At 40.4% G+C, this 15,540-nt stretch overlaps 1 protein-coding gene across 1 annotated transcript in view; it reads left to right on the forward strand.

The window, feature by feature from the left end:
• Positions 1-13,544, forward strand: part of HACD2 (3-hydroxyacyl-CoA dehydratase 2) — an 84,963-nt gene extending 71,419 nt beyond the window's left edge. Inside the window, exons 5-7 of the mRNA XM_019652544.1 lie at positions 1,961-2,082; positions 5,561-5,739; positions 10,519-13,544. Of these exons, the coding sequence (XP_019508089.1) occupies positions 1,961-2,082; positions 5,561-5,739; positions 10,519-10,601 (384 nt within the window). The 3' untranslated portion in view covers positions 10,602-13,544. The remainder of the gene's footprint in view (positions 1-1,960; positions 2,083-5,560; positions 5,740-10,518) is intronic.
• The last annotated feature ends 1,996 nt before the right edge of the window (positions 13,545-15,540 follow it).

Raw genomic sequence — 15,540 nt, forward strand, 5'->3', positions numbered from 1 at the left:
CAAAATGGTCTTTTCTGCTATCCTCAGTCTTTTTAAAATTATGACATGGTCTTTACAGCTGGACCCGGGAGCAGACTGCTTTCATACTTAGCCCGAGTCTGAGTTTGTTACAGTTCTTTAGGCTCAAGTCTAACTGGGGTTGGGGTGGGGGTGAATCAAATAACTTCTAGGCTTAATCAAAGTGGGAGGTTTGGGGATTTTTGTTTGTTACCTGTGTACTTAAAGGCCATTAAAATTACACAGAAACTAATATCACGTATCAAAAAGCAGGGAACCGAGGCTTGGAATGACCTGATTAGGATTGAATTCATTTGCTTCACAAATATTTATTGAGCTCCTACTTATAAAAAGTACAAAGTGCTTTTGGGAATCAAAAGATGAATAAAACACACTCCCTGCATTCAAGACGATTACAGTGTAAAATATTAGAAGAACTTACTGTTGTAACACAAAAATCTTTAAGCAAGGCTTCAGCTACAAAAACATCTCCTTAAGATGAGGAGGATTACAGAAGACATCAAAAAGCGAAGTGTGCTTTGAAATTATGTTTTATTATAGATGGGTTTTAAGCAAGGATTTGGGGACAGACTGAAAAATGAAACAGGAAAGCTTTAGAGGTGTTAGCTTTTGCTTTACTTTGGCTGATATGATAGCACCAGAAAAACAAAAAGTACTCTTGCTCTTGACAGTATAAAGTTCTTATTATTTTTAGAGAACAGTAACTTTGCATTTATGAAATTCTTTGTCAGAGCAATTTAGTTAATAGGTATGTAAATGACTGCTTATTTCATTGTGTAGGTGGATCACTCCATGTACACTTTCTGAGGAAGAATGTAAGTGCTAAAAACTATTAACATTGCAAATACAAGAAGGGAAAGTTAAGGTTAGAATGCCATATACCTTGGTTTTATTAGATGTTAGGAGTAAGAAGATCCATCTTACAATGGAAATTTGTTCAGTTTACTCAGTGGAATTTCTTATTTACATCCAACTCTCTAACCATCCTTTTTGAATGCAAGAAAACTTAAGTGAATTGCAGTGCAAGGTGGTTTCATATTATTGGTTTTCAAGCATCAAGGATCATGATAAACCTAACTAGAGTGGGTTGGGGGAGGTACTGAAAGTTAAAAACCACAGTAATAGATTTTCTTGCAAGATTTGCAGTCTAAGGCATCTAGTGAGAACATCCTAAAAAAGCACCTAAGGGGCTCTTTTAAAAGTTTGTTGTTTTTTCAGCATGAAAACAACTTCAGAGGAGGCTAGGAATTCCAAAGCTCTTCTGGCTTTGGCTGCCTCTTGTGATTAGCATGGAAGCTTCTATAATCCTTGAGTTAAATCAGACCTGGTCTGGGCAAGGAAGTTACCAGTGGAAGAGAATCAATGGGCCTACCTCTTAGATGGTCTCCAGCTCTTCCCTCATTTGAATTCATCCTACCCAGTGAATTAGCCTCATCTTCAATTGTGTTTTAACCATTACATACCCCTTCCTTTAAATTTCCTCAGGTTCCACGTCATCTTGCAAATCAAATTAAAATCCTTATTAATGCACCCCTAGCTCTTCACCAATTTGCCCTTCTACCCTTCTTATCTAACCACTCTTGGCTCCCACTAACATCATCAGTTCACATTCTCTGAATCAGGCTAGCCAGTGAAACTCACTCATCATGTTTATTTCTTTCTGTGAGATACAGCTCATGTAATTCCCAGTCCCTCCCTCTCTCACTCATCAGTAAGCCGAGTTCCTTCCCACGTGGTGCTATGCAGTTGTTGTCATAGGCCTGTGTTCCTTTATGTGGCAAGCTGTCTCTGTGCTGTGCTACGGACACTGAGGCTAGACCAGGGGCTGCGTCCACTTACTTCAGCCCCCCAGCTCTGTAAGGGGCCAGGGGCTGGGCTGCACGTTTTGAGTGCTTTTTGTTAAAATGTTTTTACTTTTGCCTTTGTTTTCCTTTTCCTTCAGGTGCAGAGTGAAGACAGTGTCCTCCTGTTTGTTATTGCCTGGACAATCACAGAAATTATCCGTTACTCCTTTTATACATTCAGTCTATTAAACCATCTGCCTTACCTCATCAAATGGGCCAGGTAAAGAAGTACAGGGAATGAAGACTAACTTTTGAAATCCATCACTGCAATACTGCCTAAATATTGCCTCCAAGCTCCTAAAATAAAATTGTGTGAGGCAGGGTTTGGGTTAGAAATCTGGTCTGTAGATTTCATCAGGATTAGGAACTCTACTTAATTTTGATTAATAGAAACGTGTTTTAAATTTTTTATACATAAGTTATTTTTATTGGATCAATTCTTTTCAGTTAAATTATTCAGTAGAGATTTGATGGAACGTCTCTTTTTTGTCCATATCACATTTTACTGATGTGCTTCTGCCGTTACGATGGTTTTTTGGACCTAGTCCAATTCCCCTGTTCTCAATTTTGCCAACAAGTTATGACTCTTAAATTAATTTTTAATTAATAGCAAACATTAGATGGCAGATTATCTTATCAGTTTTATTTTGCTCTCATTATTTTTACCAGCAGTATTCATTATGAATTGGATAAAGGACTGACAGTTCATCTTTTTGTTTAAACTAATCCATGAGACAGTTGTAAGCAGTTTTCTGAGTTGGAAAAGAGTATGAAAACAATTGACAAAGCCAAAGGAGCAAAATTGTCCTTGGGGCACAAGTGCTTCATTTCACAGAAAGAAAACAGTCATTTCTAGACAATTTACAAGTTCTGTGATTAAATTAGAGACATAGAGCAATTGTTTCCAACACTTAAAGTATGTGAACTCCTTTTTTTTTTTTGGAAACATTTTTTATTAGGAAAAGGGAAGAATGGGAAAAACATAGCAACTCCTAACCAACCTGGGCAGGCATATCGAAAGCTATCTACCTGGTTATAAGGGAAGTTTATTGGCCAAGACCTGATTTTACTATTGGAGAATAATTCTTTTGTCCATTGTTTTCCGCGGCCTATGGAAGAAGATTCTTCCTTTTCTACCATCTTCCTTTGAATGGCTGAGTTGGCAGTGGAGAACATGTCTTCCTCTCAACATCATTGATTTCTCAGCACAATTCCTGTTCCTGGAATTTTGGAGCCTAGTGCTTGCTGTCAGCCACAAACAACCAAAGATTTTTTATGTTTCTATTTTGTTTATTATTAAAATATAGTGGACATACAATATTATGTGAGTTTCGGGTGTACAACATAGTTATTCAACATTTATATACCTTACAAAGTGATCACTGCGATAAATCGAGGAATCATCTGTCACTGTCTGAAGTTATTACAATACTATTGACTATATTCTCTATGCAGTATATTACATCCCGGTGGCTTATTTATTTTCTAACTGGAAGTTTATACCTCTTATTCTCCTTCACATTTTTTTTAAGGAGTTTATTAGAAGAAAAAATACATTTCAAAGAAGCAGAAGTGGGCCCGAGCAGTAAAGAATGGCTCAAGGGCCATTGTTAGAAGAGAAAGCACACTCCAAAGAGTTTGGAGTAGGCCGAGCAAAGGAAGCTTAAAAGGCCTCCCCTTCACATTTTTTTAACCCATTCCCCTACTTCCTTCCAGACTTCTGGCAGTCATCAGTTGTTCTCTATGTCTGTGAGTCCGTTTTGTTTGTTCTGTGTTTTAGATTTTACATATAAGTGAAATCATATGGTATTTGTTCTTCTCTGACATAATCATTTAGCATAATACTCTCTAGATCCATCCATTGCAAATGGCAAGATTTTATTTTTTATGTTTGATATACATACATATATATCTTCTTTATCCATTCATCTATCACTGTACACTTAGGTTGCTTCCATATCTTGGCTATTGTAAATAATGCTGCAGCCAAAGGCTTTTTAAAATCTGAGCTGATGATTTCTTTAGCAATACTTACGCCTCGAAATGACTTCCAGTTAGTGCCATAGGATGAACCTTTCTCTGAATTCTTTTTGAAACATAGAGAATTCCTTTTTAAAGTGACAAAAATTGTGTGGATTCTCCCATGTGATAGTAATTGTAGTGTTGTGGGGGGTTTTTTTATTGAAAAATTATATAGTGAGAAAAACTTACGAATTTGTTAATGTTTTTTTAAATTAGCACATATTTAATTTTTCACAATAGCATGTATGAGGTCTGACTATTATTAAGTTTGCAAACTTGTTGCAACAATGTTTGTAACCTTTTTTTGATAATAGATGGATTGTTCATTATGAATTTGTACCAACTGGACAAACAGTTAAGTTTATTATTTGGAAGTGATGAAAAGGCTGCGTGAAAAAGTTAGACAACCTGAACTTTACACCAACAATTCGTGGTTCTTGCATCACGACAATGCACCAGCTCACACGGCACTGTCTGTGAGGGAGTTTTTAGCCAGTAAACAAATAACTGTATTGGAACACCCTCCCTACTTATCTGATCTGGCCCCCAGTGACTTCTTTTTTTCTTTTTCTTTTTTTTTAAGATTTTATGGGGAAGGGAACAGTGTTGGGGAATAGGGGAAGAGGAACATTGTGTTTTTTCAGAACCCATCAGCTCCAAGTCCAGTCCCCGCTTTCAATCTAGTTGGGGTGGGGGGGGGGCGCAGCCCACCATCCCATGCGGGAGTCGAACTAGCAACCTTGTTAAGAGCACGCGTTCTCACCAGCTGAGCCATCCGGCCGCCCGTTGGCAGCTCAGCAACAGCTCAGCTCGGGCGCAGTTCACTAGCCCATGTGGAATTCGAATCGGCGACCCTGTTGGTCAGAGCTCGCGCTCTTAACCAACTGCGTCACCTGGTTGGCTCCCCCAGTGACTTCTTTCTTTACCCGAAAATAAAGGAAATATTGAAAAGAATACATTTTGATGACATTCAGGACATTAAGGGTAATAACACGATAGCTCTCTGATGGCCATTCCAGAAAAAGAGTTCCAAAATTGCTTTGAAGGGTGGACTAGGTGCTGGTGTCGGTGCATAGCTTCCCAAGGGGAGTACTTTGAAGGTGACCATAGTGATATTCTGCGATGAGGTATGTAGCACTTTTTCTAGGATGAGTTTGCGAACTTAATGGTCAGACCTTGGATATTTGAATAATTGTAGCAATGTACACAATTGGATATGCAATTTTTTTTCAGTCCACAGACCAGACTTGGTGTACACTGTAAGGATTCCTAGACCCGTGCTCCAAAACTCCCCCCCCCCTAATTCCCTTTAAATCTCCCACTCCCACCCTACTGGGCAGGACCCTTCAATATAAACCATGACTCATTGCCCTTACTTACCAATGTTGAGCGTGATCACCTTAGTTATTTTAGGGAGTTGCTTTGAAGAGTTGTTTATTTAGTCAGGCCAAATTTCAAAGCTGACTGAACACATTTATTTTAAAACATGCAGAAACATACCTGCTATAGGCCCTTTTCAAAAGTGGCTTGTAAAACCTGATTTAAGCAGTGGGTAAAACAGGAAATGTATAAATAGTAGCTTTCTAAAAGACCAGTACTGATTTTAAGGGTGGGGGTGTGTCTTTATACTAAAGCTGGCTTCCAGCCTCGGTAATGAAAATTTTGTTTTGTTTCAGGTACACGCTTTTCATTGTGCTGTACCCAATGGGAGTGGCAGGAGAATTGCTCACAATATATGCTGCTTTGCCCTTTGTCAGACAGGCTGGCCTGTACTCCATCAGTTTACCCAACAAATACAATTTCTCCTTTGACTATTATACATTCCTAATTCTGATAATGATCTCCTACATTCCACGTAAGTAAACAGTTACACATATATTTATTTATGTTTTTAAAAATGGCTGTACAATAACTAGAGCCAAATGCCTTTGCTTGTTTTTACACCATATCCAGGTAAATGTAGCTCTAACTCATTGGGAACGCTTTGGTTTTTATTGAAGGCCAACTGTCAGAGGGAATTTTCTCTGATAGTAGTTGAATGAAAATGAACCCTTCTCAACACAGCTGCCAAAATGCAGCCCTTCTCGGTGTATGGGTTTGAAACAGTGAATACTCAGATAGGTAACTCTCTGTTGAGGGAAGTACTGAGTGGAAAACAAAAAGAAAGCCGTTAAAGCCTTACCTTGACTTTTTCTGTGTCTTAAAAACTGCCTATTACGGTACTTGAAAAACATTGTAAAGAGATTTTTGCATTTTTACAGTATCAAAATAGACAGTTAACTTCATTTTTAAGGAATCAATCGTTAACCAGAAACAAATAACAAAATAAAAATAGATTAATTTATTTTTTTCTGTATTTCTTACTTTCTTGTTTGGAAAAAAGCCCTAAAACCATCTGAACAGCACATAGTGTTCTCTTCAGGATGGTTTCCAGTATTTTGATAATACTGCTAACGGGCTATATTGGATAATCAAATGTGCCTATCAGCGTACTTGGTAACAGAAAAAAACACCACATTTGAGGCTTCTGTGAAGTGAGTCCTGTTTGCTGAGAAAAGTTGGTTAGTCCTTTTCTTGAATTCTGATGTTTAGTTGAAAGGCTGTGATCAATTTCCACATACCCAGAAGGACCTTGTTCTACCCAAGGACATACAATGTTTCTACTCCTTGGGCTATTTCTGTAGCCACTGTGACTCTGAACCTTATTTTAGTCTCTAAGGTGCTATATTCTCCCCCTACATCTCAGGTTAAATTCAGACGGGAGGGCTGGGCTTCTTGTCAGCCCACCGCATCCACTGCATGAATCACCCTAACAAGCAAAAGCGACATGTTCGGGGCCCTGTGTGGAAAACTGCGTTTCATGCGTTCTGAGAAAAAAACTGCATCCAGATTTCATGTGAACGTTTATCTTGGAGAAATGCTTGGCCACAGCACTTACTGCTCCATGATTCATTTCCCACTCTTCAGTAATTATCAAGTCCTCCTCTTCGGTGCTGAAACCGTGGTGGCTAAAGGCCATCTCTCCCAAATGTGAAAGGTAGTTGATTATCAAACAAAAGATAGATATGGAAGAGTCTAAAATTTTAAGTCATAAAAATTAGCTTACAGCTTTTCACCTTTCTCATATTGTGCCCTTAGTGTTTCAATTTCCAGTCTCTAGAGCAACAATTCTTAGCTGCTGTTTTGCCACACCCAGACGGACACGTGTTATCCCAGTGAACGTCACAGGATTTACTTAAATTCGACACAAGTTTCTGAATGCATAGGAGATAGATTCCGTTTGGGATAACTGGGAAAGGAGCAAGGAAGGTATCACGAAATCAAACCAGTAAAGGCCCTGTCACACTGACAGAAATGTGGGGTCCCTGCTTCACAGTTGCTACAAGATTTCTAGTCTGTGGAAGGAGGGGCTTCCTTCCCAAAACAGCTCTGTGTGCGCCTCTCAGACTCTGTGTCCTGGTGGCCAACCCATGCCCAGCCTTGGCCTCTGCCTGCTGACCTCATGATACAGAGAAGAGGCCTGATTACGTGCAAGCAACCCTCCCTGATGATAGAATTCCTAAAGGAAAACAAGCCCAGCTCTGTGGGATTTTCTTTCTTGGCTTCAAAAGACAAAAGAGAAAAAACAGAAACCTCAGGACCAGCTGTCGTTTAGAGAGTAGGGCAGACTTCTCTCAACACGTCTGCTTTCTTTACCTCGTTTCCTTCCCCCGTCTTCCATTTTCAGCCTCCTTTTGGTAAGAGAACTTGGCTTGGGTAAAGTCTATAGTCTTTCTTTTTTAAGGCAGCTTAACTCTTGTAGACAAAGAAAAAGGGTTGATTTCAAGCAGAGATTAAAAGATTGCCTCCATTCCCCTGAGTCCCCACCCAGCCCAGGATGGCAGCCCGAACCACATCTCCCGCTGCAAATCATGCTTCTCTGCTGGCACCCACCATGCTTCTGGCCGGGCCAGTTGCCCTGGGTGTTTTCAGTAGTTTAGGTTGTTAATGTTGAGACCAATTTGTACAGTTCATTCCCAGCCAACTGCACATTTCCATCTTTCTACAACTTTGTATTTACAAGAAGAAATGTAGAATTAGGAGAGGCAGCCTTCTTTACCAAATTTGGTTTTCTTTCTACAACCTAAGTTTCTCTTAATCTTCTTTAATGGGAAGTTGATTTTATGCTTTGAAGTACGTGTAGCCCACACCACAGTGGCCCATGAGCTGTGGTCCCGAGTGTAGTCTCATGTTGGGGTCCTTTGGTGTCCCTTGCAAGGTGCCCCTGTCGTGTTCTGCCACAATGGCAATATATGCAGTATCTGCAGGACTCAGTAGACATCTAAGCCCTGTTTACAGTTTCCCACCCCACACTGGTGAAAATTGGTTATAGAGTGGGGGTCAAAAAGGCTAAGGAGCAGTGCCGTAGGGGAAGAACACCAAGAAGCTGGCACTGCAGGTAACCATATGCCAGTAACCATAACCACACCTCTGGTTTATAGAGACATTGAGAAGGAAACTTGCCCCAGGCAGAGCATTTCCGGTTGCTCTCGGCCTCCAAGTCTTCCTCTCTCTGGAAAGAAAGAGAGCCCATCTTCTTACAGGAAGGGGGCACAGTGGTACCCACAACCCCCCACCCCACCCCAACACACTGAGACACGCACGCACGCATGCACACACAGTAACCATCACCATTCTGTGCCTGAACTGGGAGAGCAGAAGGTAGAATTCTACATAGCCTATTGTCAGGTTGATTTTCTTAGGGTTATTCTTCATTATAGCCCAGTGAATCTGGAATTGTCTCAGCCATTATAGATGGGTTCAGCCTGAACACGGTAGGTAATTCAAATGGAGACAGTGTCATCCAAGTTCTGGTCACCAAGAAGTCAATGCTAGAGCTGTAGAGAACCTTCAACCCCAGGAGCCCCACTCCCTGGGCCTCCCCCGTAGGCACTGAGAAACCTCTGCAAGACGTAAAAGAATGAAAGGTGCAACCATGTCTGCTCTCCATTTCTGACCCCTAACTCTGACCGCCAGCAGGCCCTTGCCTACGGGGATGAAGGTATACTCGGCCACCTTTCTTTAACTGCCACTAAGGGCCAAAGGAATGGCATCTAGGTCATTGTCCTCCCTCCCCGCTCTGCACTAGTTGTGAGGCTGTGGCCGCCCTGGATGGGGTGTTGTAATCACACATGCAACCAGTGGAAATGTTCTCAGTGTCCTTTGCCACAATGTTTCCCTTTATTAAAGCATATCTATAAAAATGTGGCTGGCCCCACATTTTTAAATGATTGCAATTAGCATTCCTTATGGTTTAATTATATCTTTACTTCCAGTTTTTAGATTATAGAGCTTGTCAAATTTTCTGCTTTTCGTACCAAAATAGTTCTCCCACTGTTGAATTAGATGCACAAGCTGGTCTTTTCTATGATAACTTCCTGCCTGCAAATAGTGAGTGGAGTGGATGGCAGCCCTGTTCAGCATCAGGGCCTCCTCTGCAGTTTATGAGATCTGTGTACACATTCCCACTGATGTCTTGGAGTACTTCAGGAGGATCACTTGAAATTTGGCCCACTTGGGACCCATTTAAAAAGGAAAAACTGTCCAAGAGAGTTGGCAGTAGTAGGGATTAACCTCCCCCAAAATGTAGGTTATTGTCTAAAAAAACAGATTGGAGCTGTTAAGAAGGGGAGGAAAGGAATGATATCCAATATTATCCCACTGGAGTTTTTTACATAGTTATGAACCCCCCCCCCCCCCCAGGTTACAGTAACCTTGGGAAGGCCAGGTAGCTCCAACAGGGATTTCCCAGCAAGGACACTAGGCATTTGGAGTGGTTAGATTCTTAGTTGTGGGGACTATCACACACTACAGGTGTTAGCATTCCTACCCCCATGGGCTAAATGTCAGTAACCTGCCCCCCTAAATGCTCTCCCCACCCCATTTCCAAAGATCCCTAGGGAAGCAGTACCACCCCATTCCTTTGAGAACCAGCACTTTTAAAAATAATCTTTACCAAGAGCAGGCTCTCCACTGTCTAAGATACTGGCTGTCTTTTCATAAGGACTTCTTCCACATTCAGACCTGGCGTGGTTGTGTTCAGATCAGTTGTCGTAGCACTCCTTGCTCTCCCCAGTCTTCCCATTTGAGGAACAACCCTTCTCAGGAAGTCCTTTTGGCAGAGACTAAGAGTCCAGAGCCCTGAGCCTTGTCCAGATTCTCCCAGTGATTCGCGATGGGACCCCAGACAAGCCGCTTATCCTGGTTGGGGCTTGAATTCCTCATCTGTGAAACAGGGATAGTAACCCCATCACTGGAATTCTTCACCTGGTTGTTGTAAAATCAGGAAATAAATGTGAGGATAACATGAGAGTGTACAGAGTATGATTTGGCAGCCCTGTGGCATCTTGATTGGTAACGACAGTGACAGCAGTGTCTGTCATTCCGGTCCACACCAGCCTTCCTCCTTGGCGAACGCCAGATAAAGCAGGCCTCTGTGTTTTTCTTCCCCTTCCCCAAGCCCACCTTCTCACCTTCCTTGGTTAATGGTTGAGAAATTAGTGGGAGAGTCATAGAGGACCCCAAGTCCACGTGCTTTAAGTAGAACATGCCACTTTAAATGACCTCTTTAACCAATTCTTTCTTTCCTTTCCAGTTTTTCCCCAGTTGTATTTCCACATGATACACCAGAGAAGAAAGGTCCTTTCTTATACTGAAGAACACAAGAAATTTGAATAGTTCCTATTTCCTGCACCCCTCCAAAAAAACACAAACTTTTCAATGACAAAAAAATGCTGCAGACTTTTTGAGTCCCCAGTACGTTTCATAGAAAATAAGTAAGGACTATTTTTAAAATACTAAAATAATAAAATAAAACAAAAACCAAAATCCAGTGTCATACGGGCCTGGGATTTTATAAAACAAAACAAAAAGCTGTTGCATAAAACACCCTGGCCAGTCCATTCCGCATGCTTTTTCAACCGGAAGTTCCCAATATTTATGATGGCATTAGAAAGGGATTTGGTGTTTTATATCCTCCTGTTTCCTTCATGTAGCTGATAAATAAAGATCTATAGCACTGCATACTTGAGAGGTACAGTCTGAGTAATGAAGTTGTACCGACAGAATGCCCGGCTTGCAGTAGAGCTCTGTTTCAGTCTGCAGCGCGTTTAGCTTTCCCTTTGCAAAGTGCTTGACTGCATGCTGGAAACTATTTGTATTTTTGAAGCGGCAAACTTTGTCCTCTGGAATGCTCTGAAGTTATGGCTGGGACCTTTCCCCTCATATCTAGTGAATGAAATATACAGTGTATATGTCTGTGAAGCTCTGGGGTAATAATACCCATAATCAGAAAACAACTAGAACCCTTTTGTTTGTTTTCAGTTGAGCCATTACTGCCTGCCACTGAGAAATGAGCTTGAATTTAATACGTATATGCACATTGTAGAGAACCTACCTTATCTGGGGCTCAGCCTCACTCGTATTTTAGCAAAATGTCAGTTGAGAAAAGGAGAGCTCCATTACTAGTCAGTGACAAGCACCTTTCACAGTTCTATTCTCAGAGCCCCTCTGAGTAATGTATTTGCCAAGAGCTATTCTCATTTATGGACCTGAAACCAGTCTCGTCACATAGAAGCAGAGAATCTGTTCTTGAAAACACATAGAAGGTGCTATTTGAGAAATGTAGTCCGAAAGAACATTCAGGAATAGGTTTCTGCACCCTTAGTTTTTGTTTTTTAATTTTTCATTCAGTTCTATTTGGATACTTTTCCTAATTGTGGTCCTATGAGACTCCCACCAAGTTGTAAGTCCAGAGGCAGTGAAATGTTCCCGTTGGGCAGTCATGAGCCAAAAGCAGTATCACCCTGCATGTTGGAGCAGCCAAGAAGTACTTGGGTCATATGGACATTGTCCACCTAACACCATGTCTTTATACCATTTAATTGCTCAACTGTGCGTTTAAGACGCTTCAAGAAAGGGTTGGATGAAAACATAAAGCCCAAGTTTAGACATGCATTAAATTTTACACACAGGATGTTCTTTGTGGAACCATTTTTTTCCCTTTTTTCTTTAATTGGTTAGTCTTTAAAACCTTTAAAAGTCTAGCTTACTAGCTTACCAAGTAGATATTTAAAATATAATTGCTAATATCAGAAGAGTGTCATAATGGAAAACTAAATTTTTAAATGCTTATTTTCATAGAGGCTTGAAAATGAGAAGAAAATATGTAGCTAAAAATTTAATGCAGGCAGATGTGTAATGAGTTATTTTTGAATTGAACATTAAAATTCTGCTTCTAAAAGTCAGCACTCTTAATCTCGGCATATTGGAATTATAATCTGTTCTTGTACTTGATAAACAAAACATGTGGGAAAGATTTGTCATGCTTTTTCTCTTTTTATTGGTCTAAAATATATTTCTCCTGTAAAATATAATCAATTTGGGTTATATTAGCCTTATTACTTAATTTGAATAAGTTTTTTTCAGTCTTTAGAATAGTTACAGAAGATGGGATGAAAAATGCAGGTTTTCAGGATTGCTGGATTGGTTTTATTCGGGTCTCTAGTATAATGTCACAATTTATGAAAAACAGTCTGTCGCAAACAGTGGTATTACATCAAATTGAACTTTGGCAACAAGAACACAGTAAACAAATCCCTTCTGAAAAAGGGTCTCAACCCCAGTGTTTATTTTTGTACATCAAACATTTAAAATGTTTATGGCAGATAAGTAAGGCATGCCACTGTGTCCCTCAGTCACCTTTCTCAGTAACTGGTTTCTTTATGTCTAACATGAATGAATTTTTCCTTTGAAGTGGTGGCATTCTTTTATGAATTGAGACCATCTAACCCACCAAATGTCCCGTCTTCTTACAAAGTGTGAATAAGGAAGGTGGTAGTTGGTGGGTCTTTTGTCAGACCTACCATATTCATTTCAGGGCGTAGTCAAAGGCACCAGCTGCCCGGCTGCCCTCCTGACAGGGTGTTTTAGATCCTCGCTTTGGGGACCACCTTCTGGCACAATTCTGTGAGATACACAGGGTTTTGTGGGCACAAGCTGCTAACCTGCATCTTGCTGTGTTCTGTTTGCCAACGTTGGGATCGTTCATTTAATACATACTGCCTATTCTCAAAAGCCCCCGGGGAGAGTCATTCATGGAATAAAGGGCCTCCCAGACTAGAACGTTCCTCTGGACTGAGCTTCCAACCGGAGATGTAGCATTAAAGAGGCATGTGAAGAGGTTGTGCCCTCGTTTCCACTTGTGCTTTTGGTTATTCATTTGTAATAAAAGGTTGGCATTGATGTGGTACAACCTACAAATTATTTTCAATTCTGAGTTTCAGATAAAACATCAAAATCAGTACATACTGCTCCTTTGAAATTTGGGTAAAAAATTGTACACCCGTATATATAGTCATTTTTGTATTTTTTCTATGTTGTGAAAACCAAAATTGTAATTTTATAAGTCTTTGATTCACTAAAATTCTATAATTTAAATGTATTTTTTGTATATTTAGAAATAAGGAGTTCAAAGACTATGCTTAACTTTCTATGCATGCATTTGGAAGCTGTTTTTACCTGATAATGTTAATGTAGTAATAAGTTGTATTCATAAAATACTGATCTGTGTTGCATTTCACAATAAACTGGTGTGTGCTCTGCCTGGATTTGAAATACTGACCATTGAGCATAGTGATTTTTCACATGAAATTGGCCTGAAAGTGGTGTTATAGGTCTATGGAAGAGTTTCAGTTCTGCTATGGATTCCAGCTCTTTTCTTTGACAGTTTTAAAATGTATTTCTGCTAATCATAATGGTTCTGCACTTACAGGAAAAATAGACAGCTATATTAAGATGTTTCCAAAAAAGTCATTCTTCCTGCCAGTCTTGAAGCTTACTAAGCCTGCCTCCAACCTGGGTGCAATGGGATAAGAGAGATTCTTCATGTAAGCGACCAAAAATCTAGGAAATCAATCCATAAGAGATGGACGACCCTTGTCTTACAATGGTTTTTTGTTGTTGTTTCTATCTAACTTTTCTAATACAAGTTGAGAAGGGAATTACTGTTGCCCAGCATTGTTCATCTTATATTGAAACAAATACCTGGTCACGTGGTCAAGTACCTCCTCCTAAAAATGCCGCCACATAGAGAACAATCCTAGATACTGCTTTATGCACTCAAGTTCACAGTACAAGTGGTAGAAAGGACACTGATGGGATACTGTCAGCCAAGCCACTTCTCATCTGCTGGTTCTAGCTCTAGACCCCCATATTTCTTCACCCCAGAATGAAAGTGCTGATGTCTCCGAGTACTGGACACTTTGTATTTCTCTGTGTGATCTTTAGTAGGTGCCTCCAGCAGTAACACGCCCTCACCTGAGTCTGCCAGGTGGTTTGTCCTCAGAGGTAACTGTCACCATTGTCCAAGAGTGTAGTCTTTATTCCAAAAGGGAACAATTGCCTTCTAGATGCTGTCTGATCATGGCTTAGATGTTATCAGCACAGTGGGTAGAACCACCTCTCTCCTCATATAGAGTCTAATCTCTTTCAGAGATAGGCTTTTTATTTATGAAAGGAGAAATAAAATTAGTTCAACTGAAACTGAGTACCAGATGGTAAAGTTAATAGTAGAGGCAACCCAGAAAATACCACCTCTACAATCTTAGGGTGGTACTGGAAACCAGGGCTTTCTAATTTGTCATTGTCATATTTTGTGGCAATTATGTGTACTATGTTAATATAAAACCTAGCCTGAGGACTTACCATTGGTATAATTAAGAGACCTACTGTTACACACAGCATTCCAAAAATACTGCTGTGTTCTGCTCTCTTTAACAAGAATGAAGACTAGCTTTGCTATTTCTCATATTGTTTATTTAAAAACCCCAGCCTTACACATAGACTAGTTCATTGTCATATAGTCTAGTGGTGAAGAAACTGTTCTAAGCAGCTATTACCAAAAATAGCCATAACATTCCCAGGCCTGTAACTGAGAACCAGAGTTAGAAGAGAGCTGTGTGGTTTTTTGACCAACATTTTCTTTTAGACATGTGGGGGACTACTTAATCTTTTTTTTTTTCCAAATTTAGAGACACCCCTTAGGGGTAGATCTCATTACCAAAAAGAATCTTTTTTCCCACACAAGGCAATTCACCCTAAAACTCATTTGATGAGCAAAACTAAAATGTGTGAGAGGCTGTGTGCGTAAGCACCCAGTACCCATTTCATAAATCTTTTTATGTTTGCAAATTGTGTTTTGTGCTCACTAATAATTCCAGAGCCTAGACTTATTGCCACGTTAGCGCTTTCGCATCTGTCTTTGACCTTGGTGGATGTAATCCAGAAACCTTTCCAGATGCTGCACTTGGTTAAAGCCCAAACACAGTTTCTACCTCCCGTATTGTTGTAGCCGGGCTGCGCCACTGGGGGGCAGCACCTCGCAAGCGATCGGGGCCTTGGGAGTCAAAGCTTTTGAACACAGCTTCCGCCCCAAGGACACGGAGGAGGCAGAAAGGTGCACTAATGGAAATCAGTCATGGATCTCTATTGTCCATGTAGAGCAAGGGCAGTCAGACCTTAAAGCGTATGCTGGAGAAGTACAGGAAAGCACACTTATTTTGGAGCAAAGAAACCAAGCTTGGATGCATGCTTCGAGGCCCCGTCTATCGCGTCCCCC

This window comes from Hipposideros armiger, unplaced genomic scaffold (genome assembly GCF_001890085.2).
Source record: "Hipposideros armiger isolate ML-2016 unplaced genomic scaffold, ASM189008v1 scaffold_8, whole genome shotgun sequence".
NCBI classification, from domain to species: Eukaryota; Metazoa; Chordata; class Mammalia; order Chiroptera; family Hipposideridae; genus Hipposideros; species Hipposideros armiger.